At 32.7% G+C, this 21,881-nt stretch overlaps 1 protein-coding gene across 5 annotated transcripts in view; it reads right to left on the minus strand.

Annotated features, from left to right (window-relative positions):
- LOC143226297 (uncharacterized) overlaps positions 1–17,575 on the minus strand; it is a 47,564-nt gene extending 29,989 nt beyond the window's left edge. Inside the window, exons 1-4 of one of the 5 annotated variants that reach the window (XM_076457082.1) lie at positions 16,011–17,575; positions 13,579–13,706; positions 9,343–9,440; positions 1,410–1,587 (exon numbers count right to left, since the gene is read on the minus strand). In XM_076457082.1, coding sequence (XP_076313197.1) covers positions 1,410–1,587; positions 9,343–9,440; positions 13,579–13,687 — 385 coding nt within the window. In that variant the 5' untranslated portion in view covers positions 13,688–13,706; positions 16,011–17,575. Of the gene's footprint in view, positions 1–1,409; positions 1,588–8,726; positions 8,842–9,342; positions 9,441–13,578; positions 13,707–14,105; positions 14,969–16,010 lie in introns of those variants that run through there. The other 4 variants (XM_076457081.1, XM_076457084.1, XM_076457083.1 and 1 more) reach the window with 4 other exon arrangements.
- Positions 17,576–21,881: the final 4,306 nt, after the last annotated feature.

A 21,881-nucleotide genomic window follows, 5' to 3' on the forward strand; every position in this document is an offset into this window, starting at 1 on the left:
ATCAGTTATGGAAACTGTTTAGAAAAGTCTAATAAAAGATCCTTTGTAAAGTCATTTAACAAAGTTTAGAATTTTATTGGATAGTCAACATAGTTTCAATAAGAGAAAATCTTGTGAAAACAATTTTTTTTACAATTCCTGAAAATATTACTGCTTATGTAGATGAGGGTTAGGGTGTAGATTTGGTGAATCTGGATTTCTGGAAAGCATTTTACAAAGTGCCACATAAAAGGCTTGTAAAAAAAAATCTGTATAGATGTGGGGGGTAAGTTAGCAAATAGGATAGAAGAGTGACTGGATGAAAGATTGTTATGGTCTGTTATGAATTTCACACAATGTTAAACAAGGGGTATCTGCTCTATTCATCCCTAGTTTAGTATTGAAAGTCTAGAAGGAAAGCAGCTGGTCATCACCACCCACTGCCAACTCTTGGGCTACTCTTTTAACAACAAATAGTGGGATTGACCATCACATTATAATGACCCATGGTTGAAAGAACAAGCATATTTTGTGGTATTTAGATAATTTAGTGAGTTGGGTAAATAAATGGCAAATAGGCTTTAATCATAATAATAAATGCAGGATAATACATGTGAGTTATCACAATTTCAGTTATAAGTATAATTTGGGTGGGAATAACCTTAATAGTGTCATGAAAGAAAAGGATCTTGGTGCAATAACTGATCAGTCTTTAAACTATCCATGCTTATGGAATGGCAAATAAAAGTTCTATGTCTACAGAAATACTGAATACAAGTCTAAAGAGATTATAATTTTATTGTATAGGTCATTGGTTTGGCCACATTTGGAATAGTGTGTTTAATCTGCTCATACCTTAGGAAAGACATCGAACTGTTGGAAAGGGTTCAGAGAAGGGTAATGAGAATGGTACCAAGAATGGAGGGGTTTTCATAAACTGTCTTCTCTTGAGAAATGAAGAGTTAGAGGGAATCTGATTGAAGTGTTTAACATCATAAAGAGAACTGATAATGTTGGTGCTACATTTTCTTTTGATACTTAACAGTGAGAACAGTAGGATAAAAAATACAAATTTTTGGCACAGTAAAAGTCATTTTCAGGATTTCATTTTTAAAACACTTATTGGCCTTTGGAATGGGCTGCCTTCAGATATTGTGGATGCAGTAAATTTAAGTGAGTTTAAGAGAAAACTTGCTAATTTTGTCAATGAAAAGGGCTAGCCTTAAGATTTTTTAAATTATTCATTTTAGATTTATTTATTAAAGATTTTAGTTTGTTTTTAGGATGGGACAACCGAGATGGACAAACAGGTCCTGTTTTGCCACAGATGTTACAGTAAAGAAATTATGTTTATCAATCCTATCAACCAAGTTTATATGGTGTCACACCAGTGTCAAAGAGCTCAAGTTTCATGAGAGGTCTATACTCACCAGATGTTCTTTCTAATCCAGATTCAATATCTCTTTGAAATCCACTTTCTCTTTTCACATTTGTAACATTATTTTGTGAATTATTTTGATCCTCATTATCACTGTAACTAAACTTTGAAATAACATCATCAGGTAACAGATTGCCAGTCTCTTCCATTTTCACTTGAACAGATAGATTCTAAAATCAAATAACAAACAACATTTAAAACATATAATAACCAGTGTTATCACTATATGAAGAAACACAGAAAATCTCTCAATAACCTTGAAAAGTCTTTATCAAAGTGAAGAGAGCAAGAATAGAGAAAAGGTTTGAAACTATAATGCTAAATATGTGAAACAAGTCATAGCTACTAATCCAGCTAAAGAAAAGGTTGCTAGGTGGAAGAAAAACTACAACAAAGATATCAGCAAAAGCCAGGAATTGATGAGGGCAGTTCTAAGAAAGCTATGCAAAGGATAGCCCTAGAGCCCAGTCACTCTCAATACTTGGCATCAGAAAAACCTACGAAATAAGTGTAAAAAAATTTTAAATAAAAGAATCAGGAAGAAGAGATGGGTGCACCAAAAAGTAAGAAAACAAGGTAGGAATAGGTAGGATAACATTACAACACTTGGTGATTTTTGACATGATGCAACCTCAAAGTGGTTGTGGTCATCATTCCACCTATTTCTACTTGATGTTTTATCTTGATTCAACTATTGACTATGAGTTATATCAGTTGCAAGTCCTTTCTAAATACTCAACAAAATTAAAATTTTCAAAAATCAGGGGTGTTTTAGGTACTATTCTTAAGGTTCACCCCTTACCAGTCAGATATCTATAATATCTCCCTTAAACAAACTATGACTATCAGAAAATTCTGTCTTACTTCCAACATCACACACCCCCTTACGATGTTATGCATTTTTTAGGGCCACATAATTTGATTACATACATGTATTTGTACTAAGTTGTTGAAGCAAAGTTCACAACAGAGAAATTTAGCTATATACATCTTTCTTTAGTTTTAACAACTATTAAGTTATAAAAAACACATGTAACAGAAATGGGTGGAATAAGGGCCACATCCAGTATAAAGTTGCACCATGTCAAAAACTATAAAGTGTAATTACATGACATCCATTCCTACCTTGTTTCCTTACTTTTTGGTGCACCCATCCTACTTCCTAAATGTTTTATTTAAATATCTTTTTAGACTTGAATAAATTTTTGATTTATAATGTATTTTATAATAATAATTTTATTAAAATACATTGATAGTAGGGTGGTTTAATTAAATTCCAAATGTAACACAGTAGAATGTGAAGAAAGGAGTTTAGAAATGGTGGCAGCATTAAAGGATTAAGGATCTACAATAGTGGCTCAGGGTGAATGTGGTGTGTTTCAGTGATTCTTATATTTATCAACCTCCATGATTCTCTCCTTCCACTCACAAATTGCCTTGCACAGTAAAGACATTGGTGGATGTTTGAATCACAAAGAAGGTAAATTATACAGAGAGAACTTTCACTGCAAGGTCCCATTACCAATACAGGAACTTATGTGGAGGAAAAGGTTAAAATAATCACACAGTAGTGTTTTATATATGACCAGCTCTGACACTCTAATGCTTCAGTTTTTTCAGTTTTATAGAACTCTCCACAAGATGACACTTTAATAACTTTCCAGGTTTCAACAATTTCTTACTTAAAAATGTATTTCACATTGATATTTATGCCTCTGCACCACTAAGAATCATTTCCTCATGCACAAAAGTAGTGGAATTTTCTTTGCCTTAAACAACTTTCCATTCCTATATGTCTACATGTAATACACCAGCTTATGACATGACCATTACAATGTAGCCCTCCAGCTAGTATCCTACACTGATAATGGCGTGTGAACAAATGAAATTTAGTTTAAAAATGAGTATCTTTCTGAAATAGTGAAAAGAAAGGACAAGATTACAAGATTTGGTTTCCATGGGACAGAAGTCACCTAGTAGAGAACCAACAAGTGGGCCAGAATTACACTTGGTTCATAAGATAATGAGAAACCAATTTGAAGAAAAATATATTTTCAAGATGGTTGGTAACAGATATTAAAACTTTAATTAAAATAAAGTACAGAACAATGTTTCAACCTTCTTAAGTCATCTTTAGGTTAACAAGGTTACTAACTCTCTTTGTTCTGCACTTTATTTTAATTAAAAATTTTAATACTGATACCAGCCATGCTTAGAAAGGATATTTACACTTCATTCTATCTGATTTGTTGTTTTTCATTTCATACAAGGTGTGAAAATGGCCAGGTCCTTTATATAAATATATCATAAAAAGAGTCTTGCAGGAAAAATCCCATCTCAGTGATGGGTACCAAGCAAAGTCAGATGATTTTAAACCTTTCTCTCCTCTCATGCTTGATGCAACTTATTATCAAAAGGTAAAATAATAAAAGTGTTGAAAGATGAGGCTATAGCAAAATCGTAATAAAAATTAGCCAAATGTCCTGTAAAAAGATAAAAGTAAAGTAAATGTAGTAAAATTCATAAAAGGAAACAAAGGTACAAACAAAACAGCAATTAAAACATAAAATAGCATAAAACCAATGCTGACATCCAGTCTACAAAGTTGTAAAGGACTTCCTGTAGCAGAATGGTAATGATCATAACCCGCCAGGAAGACTAACAGGTAAGTACAAGAACCATCGTCAGTCACCTGAAGTTGGTCTTTCCAGTCCCGGTTCAGGGTTATGTGTCATTATGGCCAGTACTAAAAGGTAAAGTAATAAAAGTGTTTACACTCCTACGAAAAGTGGGGCCTAAAAGGCCCCAGAGCAACTTGAAAGGTTATTAATATTAGGCTAATAATTTTGTATTTAAATGAAATTGCCATTTAAATCCATAAATGAATGGATTAACGAGATTCCCACTGTCCATATCTACTATCTAGCGAAACCACAGCCAGGGGAACGGGTTTGGAGAAATCAGAACTAGAAACATCTTTTCGCAGGAGTGTTAAATGACATGCAGCAAAAGTGTAATAACAACTCGCCAGGACGACTAACGGGTAGTTAAACGGATAGTTCAAACAGCAGCGTCAGTCACATGAAGTTGGTCTTTCCAGTCTTGGTGTCGAGTTATTTAATGTTCTGGCCATTTTACAGTGTCAAATTGAACTAGAGAGATTGAGACTGAAAAGGGAACCACAATTAAAAAGATGTAATGAATAAAAATCAAACACTTAAATGAAGTTAAAAAGATTAATGGCCATAAAAAAACTAAAAACTTTATCAAGGTGGACAGTGTCACCGTCACCAATAACACAGTCTAATGTTACAGACAAACCCTGTGACAGAACATGTTTAAAATAGTGCCGTCGTTGAGAGTCGTAACGACGGCAGGAAAGTAAAATGTGGCTTACAGTGATTTGTGTGTGACACAAACTACACACTGGTGCATCAGTTCCAGATAAAATAAAATGATGAGTTAAAAAACTGTGACCAATGCCTAGTCTAGTTAGAACAATTTCCTCCTTCCAAACCTTATGGAAGAAAGACAGCCAAAGCCCAATATAGGGTTTTATTTGAAAAAGCTTGTTGTCACGTTGCTCACTCCAAGTGGACTGCCAGCTGGCACGGAGCCGAGCCTTGAATACAGGACCATAGTCCATGTACGGAATAGGCACAGTGGTGATAGTGCCAGAGCAAACAGATTTAGCTGCCACGTCTGCAAGCACATTCCCGCGAATAACAACGTGGCCTGGTATAAAAAAAAACTGGATAGAAGTAGATGTTAATGAGAAATGGGCCAGTCGGTTTTGAATATCAGCGAGAACAGGGTGTAAACCAACGTGTAGCGATTCCAGGGCCAGTAGAGAACTAAGAGTCAGTATAAGTAGTGCAGTTGGAGTACTGCTCAGCTTCAATATGATCCAGGGCAAGAGATATGGAGTACAGTTCAGGAGTGAACACAGAAGCTGTAGAGTGGATACTGCAAGCAACCACCAAACTGCAACAAACCATGGCAGAGCCCACAGAATCACCTGATTTTGAACCATCTGTATAAATTGGAATAGAAAGGGTGTTCGAAAGATATTTAGTAAATAAAAGACAGTACTTAGAAATGGAGACGACAACTGTTCAACAAGAGCATTAAGGTCTGATTGATCATATGTTTCTCCAGGGAACAAGTTTATGACAGGTTTGGGATTTATTTTTATTATTATTTTCCCATCCCTCTGATAACATAATGGCTGATTAAACACAAAATACTAAACCTTTATGTGATGTAACATAATTGTTGATTAAACAGATTTCTATTATGTAACATAATGGCTGAATCAAGAAAGGATACTACACATTTACATTGTGAATAACATAACAGTTGATTCAATAGAAAATTATACTTCTTACAGTTGTGTATAACGTGTAACTTGACACAGAATTCTAGCTGCACACAATACTGACCAGATTATAGTGACTTAATGAAAAAATTCTCAAACTCACTTTTAGTATAAACATATGTTAAAATGATGTTGGATAGATGAATAAGCAAGTCATGTTACAACCACAGACGATATAAAATTGTGACAGAACAGCTTGCATAAGAACTACAATTGACATTCTGTAGCATTTTAAAGACAATATAATACAAATGAAAATTGATCACTTTTCAAAAAGGTGTACAACAGTCCTTATTTATGCAAAACATTCATAAATACAGACCATAAAGATTTATTCAAATTAGAAACTTCAGATTTCCAAAATTAAAATATCCATTAGCATTTGAAAACAAAGACATGTGGATCAATATAGGAACCAGAACTAGAGTTAGTTGTTGAAATCAGTTACACTGATTAGTGTTACATAAGTTAAATTGTTAATCAAAATTACACAATTGAAAAGGTATGGGAACTTGTGATCTGAGGGTTTGGGTTTCAGCTGCAATAATCGCAAAATTTGCTTCCCATCACCCTGTCTTCATTGTTGAAAAGTTACAAACTTATCAGTCACTGTGTTTGAACAACTGCCTAGAGGGAACTCAACTAGCTGGCAGCAACCACTGCAAACTGTTTAGTTGCTTATATTGTGTTAAATAAAGTGTAACTTTACTATTTTTTTACATTGTGTTATATTTCTAAATTATAACTGCACAACTGTATTAGTTACTATTGTGTAAGCAGGTACAAATTTAGGAAAGGAGGCTTGAAAGGAACTTCTACCCACATTCATTCAGAAATTCATAACTGTATTATTTAATAAAATATAAGTCGCTGTATACTAACTAAAATATTGATGTTTAATGTATTTAAACAATGCATATAAACAGACTGACTAACAGACTACTAAATTATTTTTAATTTTAATCATAATGTATTTTAAATAAAAACATTATTACCCCTATGAGTGATTGTAAAATATGTTTCCTTATTTAACCTTCTGGACTAGGGTATCCTAAACTGTTAACAACATAAAGTTTTAGTATCTCACATTCAACACTTTATTAAACTACTTTTTCTTTATGTTATACCAATTATTATAGCATAAAATATTAGTTAACAATCCATATTTCAATCATATATATCTTTTAAATTCATAATTCTACAAGGCAATATTTAAAAAAGTTTAATTTCCCCTAGTATGACATGACATATATTCTCCATGTATCTTGTCTTTATTTTTTATCATCTCTTGAAAGAGTAAGAAATGAAACATAAATTACTTACTATAAAAATCATAATTGCTCAGACAGGTAAAAAATTTTATAGCCTTCAATTTTGTTTGGTTGCACAACTATCAAATGGAATATCACACCGCTCCTGCCACACCCACTTGTCACATGCCCTCTTTTCAGGTTATGTTAACAGTTCTTTCTTATATTAAATTATATGTTACACACAACCAACAGAAAGTCAAGGTTTTCATTTATCAAAATGGTGTATTGTATAACATTGTGTTCTGAACAGATAATAGTCAATTTCATTCAGAGAACAAGCAATGCTCCAGTGAGAAACTTAATGCTTAGCTTGAATTTGTAATGGCCCTTGTCTCACAGTTAGAAAATTAAAAAAAAAAAGTCAGGGGAAATTATCTGCTTTTCACATGTTATTAGTCTATGTTTCTTAGTGCACTACTTAACTCATTAAAAATTATTTAGTGCATTACTACCAATAGCATAAAAAAGTAGGCATAAATGTCTTTAACAAATTGCAATATGAAAAAAGAAGACTGGGCAAGAACTTTCTCATTTTTCAAATTTATTCTTTATTTATTATTATAAAATTAACTAAAATGTAAAAAATAGGGATTTTTTTAGCCTAGTTAAGATAATTACATGAGGTAAAAGAGATAACATAATAAAAATGTTTCACAAAACATGCATATGAGTAATGTGAGCTACACATGACCTGAGTGAGTTACAACTTATAATAGCACAGACAGTAGTTAGATACAGTTCAAAGGCAACAAAACAATAAAATTTTTAATTGTAAATAGATGTATATTGTTACAATCTGGACTCATTCTAGTAATTAAAAATAGGGTAATTTAGATTTATTTTGTTTTTCCTTCTTTCTTTTTTTTTTGTGGTTGTGAGGTCAGTGAAACTGACCAATCCTATCTGAAGTTAGGATAGAGAAAATACCAGATAAAATATAAAGTTTTACTAAAATAAACGTTTGAAAAGTATATAGGAGGTTTTAGGGATTACACAAAGGAAATTTGAAATTTCTAAGATGAAGAAAAATATTTTTAATTTTAACATGAAAATTACTCAGATAAACTATTCAAAACAAATACTCAATATATTTATAGACAAATCTTTTATTTTAGTTTATTAAAATACTTCATTAAAAATATTACTTTTATATGTAAAAGACATGATTTTAACTGAAAGACTAATAAATTTTGTGCTGATATACACACTATGCTGAAAGACAAAAATATTAAATCTATAAAAACTAAATGAGTATATAGAGGTCACATGATCACTGAAATTGACCAAGCCTGTGTTAAAAAGGTTAATTACCCACTTATTTGATTTACAAAGATAAATGTGATATTACTGTTAAGTTACATAATACTAAATATTGGTTGCTGTTTTTAAGTGGACATTAGGAATTAATTTTCCAAGTACAAAAAGGTTCAAGTCTTATTTAACAGAAATTTACTTTTTAGAATATTAATTTTATTCAAATAGCTTGTTTTTCACAAAATGTATAAATGACAATCTTCAGAAGTTTATCACACTAGATAAAGGGCTATGAGAAAGTTACAAGAAATGTACTCAACTAATGAATCTATTGTTTTACAGGTTAATGAATACCATTAATTACCCAGCTATCAGCAGAACTTCCAAAACAAACATGCAACTAGCCATGGCAAGCACAGCATGGTATCTTCTTGTAACAGATGAGAATCCACCCATATGCTTCAGGCAACTATACACAACTAAATCACAAAATATTACAACATTACAATGGAGTCTCACACAATGGAAACTCATCTGCTGTACTACTGTAATAAAGAAGCACAGCTGTCTGACAGAGCAGCACCAACAATGATGTAGGGCATAATAATAGGCTTAATATAATGTACTAAACTACAGTAAATGTTATAGATGATTTAACACAGTATATGTTTTATAATCTCAAGAAAAATCCAAACTTTAAAATTACTATTTCATTCAACTGATGAAGTTTGCACAGGTAATTGGTAGAAAGTGCACATGTGGAAACACCTGTAGTCTAGTAATATTACTGCAGCAAGAAGAAAAACTGTAATGAGTGTTTTCACAACAATGTGGCAAACTTGTAGTGGATTTATTTAGCTTGTGACTATAAACATGTCATTACTAACTAGATTCCCATGCAAAGTAAAAAAAAAAAACATAAAGACAGCTACACATTCTGCTTAATAACACAACAATAAAAGGTTTAACCTACAAATTACCTCATTTTTCTCTGATTCTCCATCACACTTTTCCTCTTGCTCCTCTTTTGTAAAATCAAACTTCAAAATGGTAAGAAGAGAACTTTCTTCCCCTATAGCTAAAAGTATGAATAATGTAGATTTGTCTATAACAAAATGCAGTACAGCTTATACTTCACTAAAACATAATCAAAATCCACACAACATGCATACAGGCCTCTTCTGTACTTTTAGTATAATATACAGACACATAAAAAAATCAATTTTCAGCAAAGGTCAAATTCTAAAACATTTGCTTGGAATGCCATGCATATTGTTAGTTGCAGTCCCAAATGGTGGTTAAACAGGTTGCCACATTAAGAAAGCAAAACATTTCTAAACCTTCTGGACTTAAAATACCCATCATACAAGTCTGATAAATCTAACAAGTTCATACAAGCAGTGGAGCCAGAAGGAACTCAGAAAGAATCAAAAAGAACAAAGTACTTCTCAAAATATTTAGATCATTGTAATGGAAACATTGAGTGGAAGCAAAAGAACATGAAAATTAAGCAGTATGCTGCACTCTTATCTTGACTGGAACTATGAAACATCCATTGCAAAATAGATATCATGTCTCTAATGTCTCAAAGTTCCATGCATAATGTGGGAAACCTACCAATAGCCTCTACTTACCTCCAAAGAGCATCATCCTCTAACGGGTTTACTAGCACAGAGGAAGGAATAACATCAACAACAATTTGAAATGGCTTCTACCAAGATAGATAAAACTGCCTAACAGTGTCTCATATCACAAGGGAGAGAGACTATGCAAATTTCATTTTTAAACCAGTGTAAGAGATCTTAATTGTTAGGGGTTAAACACATCTTTAGAAATCACTTAAAACAAGTAGTGAAAAGAAAATTTCAAAAATAATGCTGCTGCAGGGATGGAAATGCCATGAAGCACAGAAAGAAAAAGACAGGAATTAGTATGAAATTTGTGTATTAATTCCTACCTTATTCCTGTACTTTTGTAATTTCCATCTCTACATCATCCTTATTTGTAATTGTTTTTTATCAGTTGTTCCCCTCTTTTTTCTAAATAATGCCAATGAATATCATAATGAATGACACTCACTATGAAGGCAGCAGTTTTAGCCTGAAGTGTCTTGATGAGCATTATGTGTTGAAGTCAGTGAAATGCTATACTATTTCTGCACTACCTATGTTAAATTGCAACATTTTGATGTGTAAGTTATCTCAACAACTTCAAGTACAAGTAAGCTAGCCCTTCTGACACCAGAATAATATATTCAGCAGAATGCTAAGCTGTTATAGTACTGCAAAATTGCCAGTTCTATACTTTTCCAGTTTTTTGTTTTTTTTTTTTTTTGGCTAAACTAATGGTCTTAATAGTTTCTAAAAACCTGTAAAATCAAGTGTTTATAAAAGTCTTTTAGTTTGTTATAAGAGGAAGTTGAGACAATGATGACCAATACATAATATACATCAGCTATTTTTTCCTGCTCATTCCAACAACATAAAAAATATTAACAATTTAAACACTGGAATTTGGATATTGTTGAATTTTAGCAACAGTTAAACTTTTCATTCCATAACACTGAATTGTTTATCAGTAGCAGCACTGTTAAACAGTGTACAAACACTCAGATAACTAACAAAGTATATATTCTGAAGAGGTGATTTTTCAACAAACAACTACAAATCACTGAGATAGGCTTGGATGGTAGAAAGGTGCATACCTTGAGGAACCAAAATACACTAAAATTGTCATAAAAAGTAGCCTTTGCTGTAATAAAAGTTATTTGGATAGAGTTAGTCAGACAGCATGTGTGACAGTACAAAGTTCTTACAGCTATATTAGTAATCCTCCAAGTTAAAATACTGAGGCAATATATGCAACTACTCATTTTGTAGCTTTTGAGATAAATTTATCAAAACTGTTTCAGAAACAGCTATTAACTGAATCAATATAAACCTTTTTCTTCCTTATGATATTCTGTGAACTAGAATTCTTTTTAAACTGTCCTCAAATAAATATCTTAAAATTTAAATTATTTAATTATTTTTAATGTTAAACTGATGTTCACAGTTTTCATATTACCTTTGTAAATTCTACTTTTAACTGTTAAATAAATTCATTAGGTTGTTTTGTTAGCCACTTAGATGAATTACAATAAACTTGGAGGAAGTCATTTTAAATTCTGAGAATGTTTCAGGTAAGGCTATCATTTTATTTATTTTAAATTTCAGAAACAAATACTGATGAGTTTGAGAAAACTACTCTTGTGTAATATCAATAGCAGAAAAATGAAGAAAAGTGTTCATCTCTATGTTAACTTTTCTTTATTGAAATTTATGTTCATGGAAGGAAATTCATAATAAAATATTTGATTACTGTTAAACCAAAAGCTGTAGAATGGATTATCTTTGCTCTGTCCAATTGTACACTTGCAAGTTGTTTTAAACATCTAGTTTGTTCAGCTTAAATGTTTTGTTTTGTTTTTAACTGAGGGAGGAGTCCTTCTCATGATTTGAAGTTCTCAAGTTTGATTCCCACTGGCCCAAAACATGTTCAGATTGTCTTTGTTATTGAATGTTACTAGGGCTATCTATCACTAACACTATTTCTGAATGCTTACTAAAATGAAAACAAGTTGCTAGCAACACCTATTGACAGTTTTTATCTGATAATTTATTTATGAACAGCTGATGACAGGGAAATCAAATACCAAGTTTTTGTTAACTTTCAGTTGCTGACTAAACAGAAAAGAAGTGGCTGACAGAACCTAATTACTGGAACTGTTGAACAATGAATGAACAAATATTACTAAATCATCAACCCTAGTTTGAGTAGTCTTCATTTTAAATGTGATGCTGTTTCCACTTAATACGGAAATAAGATAATAATACAGAACTACAGTGACAGCAGTCATGGGAAGAAGACACAGCAAGGGATTGGCAGAGTAGTCTAAAGAACAGCAGATCAGATACCAGCTGAAGGAAAGGATAGTAATAATTAATAGGTCCAAGCTGAAAAGTTAAAGAAAAGGACAAAACTGAAATTTCAACTATGAGAAAGGAACAGGTTACCAATATGAATAAGATGGTACTAAGAAATATTCTGGTTTTAAATGTAGTAGGAAAACTCATAAGGTTTTATGAAGCAAAGAAACTACAAGAATTTTGAACTTTATATGGCTCAGTTTCCATAGCAGCCCTGGCACTCGATGTATCCATTAACACTTTCTATAGAGGCTTGAATAGACTGAGCCTGAAACCATGGTGTACTTGTTACAGTCTCCAAAATGTAGCTTTTAATATAGTATTATATTTTAATAAAATATGGCAGTCTTTCAGTAAAAATTACAAGATTTTGTATAAAAAAACAAATATTATAATTGAGTATTTTTAATAAATATTTGCCTTTGAATGTATTCAACAGTTTTGATTACTTTTCTGAGTACAAAGTGATTTTTCACATTAAGATCAAAAATACTTTTATTTATCTGTAAACTTTACAAATTTTATATCTCTAATCTCCAATGTCTCCTAAATTTTTTTGTTTTTTTATCAGCAAAACTTTATATTTTTCTATATCTTAACATCTATAAAGATAGGCCAGTTTTACACACTCATAGTCAGTTCACAAATATTTATTAACCTGGCAGGGACAACAAAGCATTGATGAGATCCCAATAAAGAGCCAATGAAATCCTTGTATGATCATGGTCACTGCACACATGTTAATCAATCAGGGCCAATAGAGAACCAATGAGATCCTTGTACACTCAGTTAGATCAAAATACAAGCAACAATAATGTACATGCAAATTCTTTCCAAATCCTCTATCTGATCTAAATATGTTGATCAATGAGTGACAACAAAACATCAATGGTCATTCATAGTCGAATAACCAACAATGTTTCAACTAGAGAAGAAAGTTTCCAAAACAGTCAATAGTCACATGGAAGGTGGAAATGTGGTGAATTGGGGGGAAGCATCATTTAAAGGTGATAGTATAAAATAAAATTATTGATGTGTTACTGCATTCATGCTTTTAATATTGAAGACCAAAATAATCAAGAGAATGCAGCCTAATTTTACTTATGAATATAAATATAAATTTGGTGAAAAAGTTTCCAACGAATAATAGAAAATCCAGGCACACTGCTAAATTAAAAACAGGTCAAATGCACAATACTAAAACTGGAAAGAATGTAAACCATTAAAATTCCAAATACATAGACTTACTACTAAATATTGTGAAGGTTTCATCTTCCTTTTTCATCAATTTGATGCCCAACAAAGAATCCTGCTTCTCATCAGCCAAGGATTCAACCTTCATGTTTAATACTTCCATGATCACCTAGTAGCTTCCCCTTTATGTTTTGTATAAAAAGGTTGCAATTAGATTACAATAAAATAAGTTTGAAACAATATGTACTATAATGCCGGAAGAACCTTTAGCAACAGTCTAATTCAGTTTAAAAATGTATATAATGACTGGGGAGTAGGTTGTTACTGTATTGAGTAGAGTAGACATATCTCATATATAAAATTACGCCAAAAGCTGAACTACCAAAATATCTTTCAACCATTTAAAATAGGAGTAGAATTATTTATTGTTTCAGTTCTTCATAATTCCCAATGAAGTTTCTACAAACATACACAATTTTGATTTTAAATTTAATACGTTTTTTACGTGAACGTGCATAGTGAATTTCTTCGCACAAATTATTCTAAATACCATCTTTCTTTAGGTTAAATTTCATACCTACCATGTAGGTTATCTTTAAGCTATCTTAGTAACAAATTGATGAAATAACGGTGAAGTGACAAATATTAATGTTCTAATTCAGTAGTAGTTGTTTACACATCGTAGCACTATTATCTCATCTATTACTACTTTTATATTTAGGAACTTGGTAAAACGTGGATAAATACAGGTTCTGCGAAAAATGGTAATTTCACATCGATTATGCTACAGATATGTTCCCAAAACAAGTAAGTTACGGAAAATGCACGAGCAATTGTAATAATTTATTTGGTCCGACATACAACTTATAAATTATTTTAAAAAGTATGCTCTTTGTGACATATTCATAGTTGGAATTAAAAACTTTGCAAGCTTCTGCAATGTTTACGACCTATGAGCAATTAAATTATAATTAATACCTTCTTTAGTGATAATTAGACAATTGGTAAATATTTTTAATTTTAAAACCTTCAAGTTATGTTAAGTGTGCTAAATTTCCTACTGAAATTGACTTTAATGGTGAAGTTATGGTAATACATTGGTGACTCCAATAAACACTGTGGTTTCAGAAAATAACCGTTAAGACAAAAATAAGTTATCTGTGTAGAAAAAGAGGTTAGTTTTCGACTTAGACTAAAAATGAAAAATGTAACATTTGAAATATTTCTGCCACTCTTTAAGAGTCAATGTTACCTTAAGCTTATTTTAACGTATGGGTATAATGAAGATGGATCAGTATTCCGCGAAATACAGAGGAAAATGTAGAAAACAAAATAATTTATGCCACTGCATATAAAACGGAATGCTACTACGATAGCAAAATCATGCACTAATAATATCACTAAATGACATAAAAGTTAGCGTGAAGCAAAGCAAACAAGAGCCAATAATATACGCACAAATAGTTGGTAACTCTCAAAATGTCTGTTCCACACAAAGGTTGTAAATAATTGAAGAGTAAAATCAGACGAATTCAAAGATAAAAAAATAGCATCTGTGTGTGTGTGTTTTTCGTATAGCAAAGCCACAAATGGCTATCTGCTCAGCTCACCGAGGGGAATCGAACCCCTAATTTTAGCGTTATAACGATCACTTTTTTACCGGTAACATTTCAGAGTCCAGGAGACATACCGCTGTACTAGCGGGGGCTTTTCTCGTTCGGTGCACTCTACCCTCATAATCAAGGTCGCATAACATAGCCCTCATGTTTTGTAGCTTTTGCGAAATTTAAAGCAAACAATTGTTTTTTGTTTTTTTAATTAATTTCACAAAGCTACTCAGCAGTAATCTGTGCTAATGTTTTAATTTCTCACAAAGCTACTCGAGAGCTATCTGTGCTAGCCGTCTCTTTTATATAATTGATCTGAGAATTAATTAAAGGAACGACGACAATTCGAAAACATTCGATGTGGAAGTAAAACCATATCTGTGTTATAAAGCATAATATCTTTCTTTTTCGATAACATCAAGGCAGCATCTTTCTGTGGCAATCCCACAACATTCCATTATATTTCAAGTCTTCATGGCCATTCAAATTAGCAAAAAAATAAGCATACATTTTTCCGCGTGAGATTTACTTGAAGGGAAATTTGTGTTTGTATTTTGTAATTTCGCACAAAGCTACTCGAGGGCTATCTGTGCTAGCCGTCCCTAATTTAGCAGTGTAAGACTAGAGGGAAGGCAGCTAGTCATCACCACCCACCGCCAACTCTACCAACGAAAAGTGGAATTGACCGTCACATTATACGCCCCCACGGCTGGGAGGGCGAGCATGTTTAGCGCGACTCGGACGCGAACCCACGACCCTCGGATTACGAGTCGCGCGCCTTACGCGCTTGGCCATGCCGGGCCGCTTGAAGGGAAAACAAATATCTTACTAGGATCTGGATTACACAATATGCCAATAGCAACCAGAAATGGAACATACTTGGTTGTGCAGTAAACAACTGTGGTTTGTTCGTTCTTTGCCGTTTTGATGTTCTGGAAATGTTTCAGCGTAACTTTATACCTAGAAATCATAGTGTTACAATACAAAATTACACTGAAAAAGAACACAACATTTTCAAGCACATGCATAATTTACTTGGTTATAAATGTATGTAAGAAAAGTCATCGAAATTAGGAAATTTTTGGTTTGTTATTGTTTGTAGTGTGAACGTAATGAACAGTTTCACTATTTATTTAATTGTATTTATTTGTTTTGTGTTATAAAGCACAATAAAATATTTGTGTTTTGCCCACATTGTGAATAGAAACCCAATTTTTAGAGTTATTAGTCTACTGACTTATCTAATACTTTCATGGAGAACAGGATTTCAACGACAAACTTGCTCCTACCAAAAAAATTGCGGATTCAAAACCCAAATGAAATACTAAATAAATTTAATTTTCTCTTTTTTCTTCTAATTTCACACATTTTATACGTGATAATTATATCTAAACTGTTTTTTTTTTTAGTTATCATAAAGGTACACAATGGGCCATCCATGCTCTGCCCGTCACAGGTATAGAAACTCGGTTTTTAGAGGTATAAGTCCGCAGACTTAGAACAGTTTAATTAGATTATTCTTGAGTTCATATTCTAAGTCTTGAAATTTTGTTTCTTGTTAGCAAAAAAGCTACGCAATAGGCTATCTAATCTATGCTCACCACAAGTATCTAAACCCTATTTTTAGTGATGTAAGCTCTCAGACTTACCGATGAACTACTATATATTTATACATATAACGTCTGTCGTGATGTCAACAACAATTTACTCACTTGTTTGAGACATAGTGTTGACGTTATTTCTTCAATCATTCTTTGGACTCCTGATCTAATATATATTAATACAACGTTAAAATTAGGGGTTCGATTCTCCTTGGTGGGCTAAGCAGATAGCCCCATGTGACTTTGCAATAAGAAAACAAAACAAAATCTTTAGACTCTCCTAAATATTACTGCTTTCAGACATGGAGTCAAAATAGGAATTTATAGATTCGAGAAATAACGACAACAGTACGTCTCTAACCTTCAGCTTGTTTGTTTACTTTTTACAATTTCATTTTCACTCTAGCCTATTTTGTTTCCGTATTCCCTACTACCCTTTTTAAATTAATTTTTAATAATATTGTTAGTATGTGTTTCAGAAATCTGTTTGGATGTGTTTTATTACTTACTTCTACGAGTTATTTGTAAATAAAATATTTTCCATAAAATATTATATATATACATTGTATATCGGAGAGAGAGAGTAAAATTAAGGATACGAACCTAAATTAGCAAACCATAACATGACATGTTTTAATAACAAAATTATCATGCGCTGTGTACTATTAAGGTTAATTAAACGCATAAGTACAATAAAACAATCCACTATCTCCAGAGTTTTCTAAGTAAAATCACGTTATGTATCGGATACATAAACCTCAATGGTAGCTGAGCCAAAATACGTAAAATGGTTTTATAAGAACTTTAGATTATGTCGGTATTCCAAATTGGTTCATTTCCATGCAGTGAAATATTTACTTGTATCATCTGTTTGTTTCTGAATTTTGCACAAGGCTACACGAGGCCTATCTGCACTAACCGTCCCTGATATAGCAGTGTAATACTAAAGGGAAGAAAGCTAGTCATCACCACCCACTGTCAACATTTGAAATACTCTTTTACCAATGAATAATGAGATTGACAGTTACATTATAATGCCCCCACGGTAGAAAAAAAGAGCATGTTTGGTGGGACACAATTAAAGTTTTGGATTTAGGAGGTCAAACCTTTTTTAATGATGTACTTGATCACATCCAAAGTCTCATAGGATAATTTACTTTAATCTTGCCTAAAATATTTTCAATTTCAGGATACGCCAACAGAGAACCTGGTGATTAACAAAATCGAACCAGTTATATAAGCACCCTACACTTTGTATTACTGGAACTGTACTCAGCTTGTGTCAGATGTAATGCTTATAATTTAGACCAAAAAGCTCAATTTTTGTGTCGTCTGACCACAATACCTTCTGCTACGTGTCTGCAGTATCATTTGCATACTTTGTTGCAAACTCTATACGAGGTTTAAAATTATCCTTTTCGAGTAATGACTTCTTTTTGCCACTCGCCCATACATATCAGCTTTATGTATGAACTGGGGTGTTGTCAATGTATGAACAGAAACTCCATCTCACAAAGGAAGTTGGCAAATCTTCCAAAGTCACTGTTGTCTTCACAATGACATTCCTAACCAGTTTACTGCTTGCCAAACTGCTTAGTTTGGAAGGACAGTCTGATGTGGGGAGTGACTGGGTGGTAAGAAAAACATTCAACTTCTTAATGATGAACTTCAATGTATTCAAAGGTATTATAAGCAACTTTGAAAATTTCTTGTAACCTTCTCCTAATTTGTGTTTTTCTTCAATTTTATCTCCAACTGGTATGGAAAGCTTCTTGATCTTTATGTATATATATGGCTGGTCATATCATTATGTCAACTGAACAGATGCATTTACTCTGAAGCCATGTTAAACCACTTTGATTACACAAGACAAAACCTATTACAGTAATTTTATGGCCTTTCCAACTAATCTTTTGCATCTGAACTGATTTTGGGTTGTCATAACAAAGGGATAGAGTATTCACGCAGATGATAATATTCAAATTTTCTTTGCAAATATAATTTACTTATATTACATCAGCATTTATTTAGCTTTCTCAAAGATGAAGATGGATGGCTCAAACTGTTACTATACAGACATCTGGAAGCTGAACCTCATGATAAAATTCGACTCTGAACCTGTGAGCTACACAGAAGCTATCATGGTGAAATTGGATAGTACCAAATTCTTTTCCAAGATCATCTTAAGTAAAGGTTATTGTCACATCTTGATGGAGACAGACTTTGGGATACCACGTGGATACTATCAGTTCAAGAGGATGCAATTTAGATTAGTCAACTCTATAGCAACATTCAACTGCATAAAGAGAATGATTTGCCCAAAATCACCAACATTGGGCATTATGTGGATGACATTCTGACCAAAATAGTCATATAAAAGGATACCTGAAAAAACTAAGGTAGTTGTTCATAGAAGTGATGGCAGCAGACTGACCATCACACCATCTAAGTGCTACATTGGCTATTCTGTGCTGGACACAAGGTGGATGACAGATAGACAGCCATGAAAAAGAAGCGAACCCTCATACAACCCTTGCTATGACCAAGCAGCAAGTCACATCCTTCCTGGGGTTAAGGGGATATTATTACAAGAATTTCACCTTAAACTATGTTGAAGTTGTTGCACTACTGACTGACCTGATCCAGAAAAGCTAATTCAATATGGTGAAGTGGGAAACACCGTAGCAGATGGAATTCCAGAAGTTGAATAATATATTAGGAAGCTCAATTCTTTAAATATCAGACTTCAAGACCATCAATCATTCAGGCCAATGCATTAGGCATTGTAATTGGAATAGTACATCTGTGAAAACATAAATATGGATTGTTTTCAGTAATGTATGTCAACAAAAACCTCTTAAATAGTGAACAAAATTGATCTGTGATTGAAAGACAGTGTCTGGCCATCACATCTGTCATCCAGAAATTCATGAACTACCTCTACAGGAAGAAGTTCATCGTCCAAATGGACCATCATTCATTTATATCTATCAAGAGTTGAGAAATCAACAGTGCAAGGATCATGGGGTGGACATTGTTCCTCCAAACCTACTGGTTCCAGATTGAATACATCATGGGGACTGCAAATGTTGGTGCAGACTGTATGAGTAAACTCTGTACATGAATTAAAAACAGTATTTGTATACAATACAAAAACATTGTAACCATTTTTCTTGCAAAGAGGGTCTTCATTAGATATACACGACTGTTTAAGATCAAGGTGAGTGTTAAATTTAGTTGTGTTTAGAAACAAAAGTTTGTTACTGTTTTATTTTTGTAACTATGTATGAGTCATACACTGTGTAGTTCTACTGTCGTGATTTAGCACTTGTATTATTACATCATGTTATCAGTACCTTCTAGACATTTTTCCTTGTTTTGATCAACCATTATTAAATCATAATACATAGTATTATGTAGAAAGTTCTAGGCTTATTTGGGCTAGTAATAAATACACGTACAAAAAATACACGTTCAAGTTAGACAAATTTAGTGACAGATATACTCAAACAGATCTAGACTGTGTATTTGTAAGTTTAGATTTGAAGAATGCTTTTTTATCCACAGCATAGCAGCTAATAGAATGGCTCAGCTTTTTTCAAGTGCAAACGTCTGGCTCATAGTTCAGTCTTCTCTTAACAAATTTGAAATGTAATTAAAGTTTTGGCTTTTTTTCAAAGCAAAGCTATATAAGGGTTATCTGCGCTATCTGTCCTTATTGTAGCAGAGAAAGACTAGAGGGAAGGTAGCTAGTCATCACCACTCACCACCAACTCTTAAAGTTACTCTTTTACCAACTAACAGTGAGATTGACCATCACAGTATAAGAACTTCATGGCTAAAAGGACGAGCATGTTTGGTGGAACAAAATTAAAGTTTTAGACTCAGGAGGTCAAACTCTTTTGATTGATGTATTTTACCATATGCAAAGTCTCATAGGCTAATTTACTTTACTCTACCTAAAAGAATCTCAATTTCAGGTTGCACTAGTAGATGTCCTGGTGAGTAACAAAATCTAACCACATATATGAGCACCTTACATTTTGTATTACTGGAGAGCAAAAAATATAGCTAATAAAATGTAAAACAAAAAAGGTCTCACATGTTAATTTAACCTAATCTTGTCTAAGACACTTACAAGTGATTCAGCTATTGGAAATTCCCGCTTGTTTTAAAATTAAATTATCACAGATCGTATTGTAACAACAGAGCATAGGAGAACATTTAAGAAACCAGAGAGCTGGTGGTGAGCATTATCAGTCATTGCCTTGTCTCTAGTGCATATTTCATGTTATCAGTAATAGGAATTGATTCCTAGACCGTCAAATATGAGACACTTATTACTGTTACTACCACGTCACTCTGTGCTTAACAACGACAACAACAAAACATAATGGCAATATTCTGGGATTGTTGGGATAATTGAAAAAGGTAAAAAATTGAAGCTCTAATTTTTATTATTTGATTACTTTCATCATATTTCAGCTAATAATTTCATTTAATCGACTGTTGGAATAATAAAAAACAAGTAACAACTGTAAACCTTAACTTCAGTTAATTGATCAGTCTAAGCAATTGCTGCTGATAATTAATGAATTAAACTGTCCAGTGCTTGTAGATACAAAGGTTCGTGTTATAGAATCAAATAATGACCGAATCATGCAAATATAGTACAACAGTTACAGCTAAACCAAATCACTTGAACAAAGTCACTGGTTAACCTACTGAGACAAATATACTAGACTGCTATGACCGGCATAAGTTGTCATGACACTTGACATCAGATGTTGTTCAGAAGTTGCTAGAAGCACACTGTTAGGCTTCCATGACAGACAGATGATGTTAAAACAACTGAAGTTGTCCAAATAGCATGTTGCTAGTTTCATGAAATGAAAAACGATGGTGCCTTGCTAGACCGCTACGATGATGACATCATGGTGTTTCTCAACGTGTCATTAATGTCTGAATTTTATTATGTTCTAACAGTTACCAGTAAAACTATTACAACACTGTTAGTCATGTCAGCTTTCATCACATATATTATCCACCATCTCAACAAGGCAGATATTAAAGCTAATATTTCACTCTACATACTTTAGAATGATTCATTGTTCTATGTATAAAATATTTCACAAATTGATCAGTTCTA

This window comes from Tachypleus tridentatus, chromosome 9 (assembly GCF_004210375.1).
Source record: "Tachypleus tridentatus isolate NWPU-2018 chromosome 9, ASM421037v1, whole genome shotgun sequence".
Taxonomy (NCBI): Eukaryota; Metazoa; Arthropoda; class Merostomata; order Xiphosura; family Limulidae; genus Tachypleus; species Tachypleus tridentatus.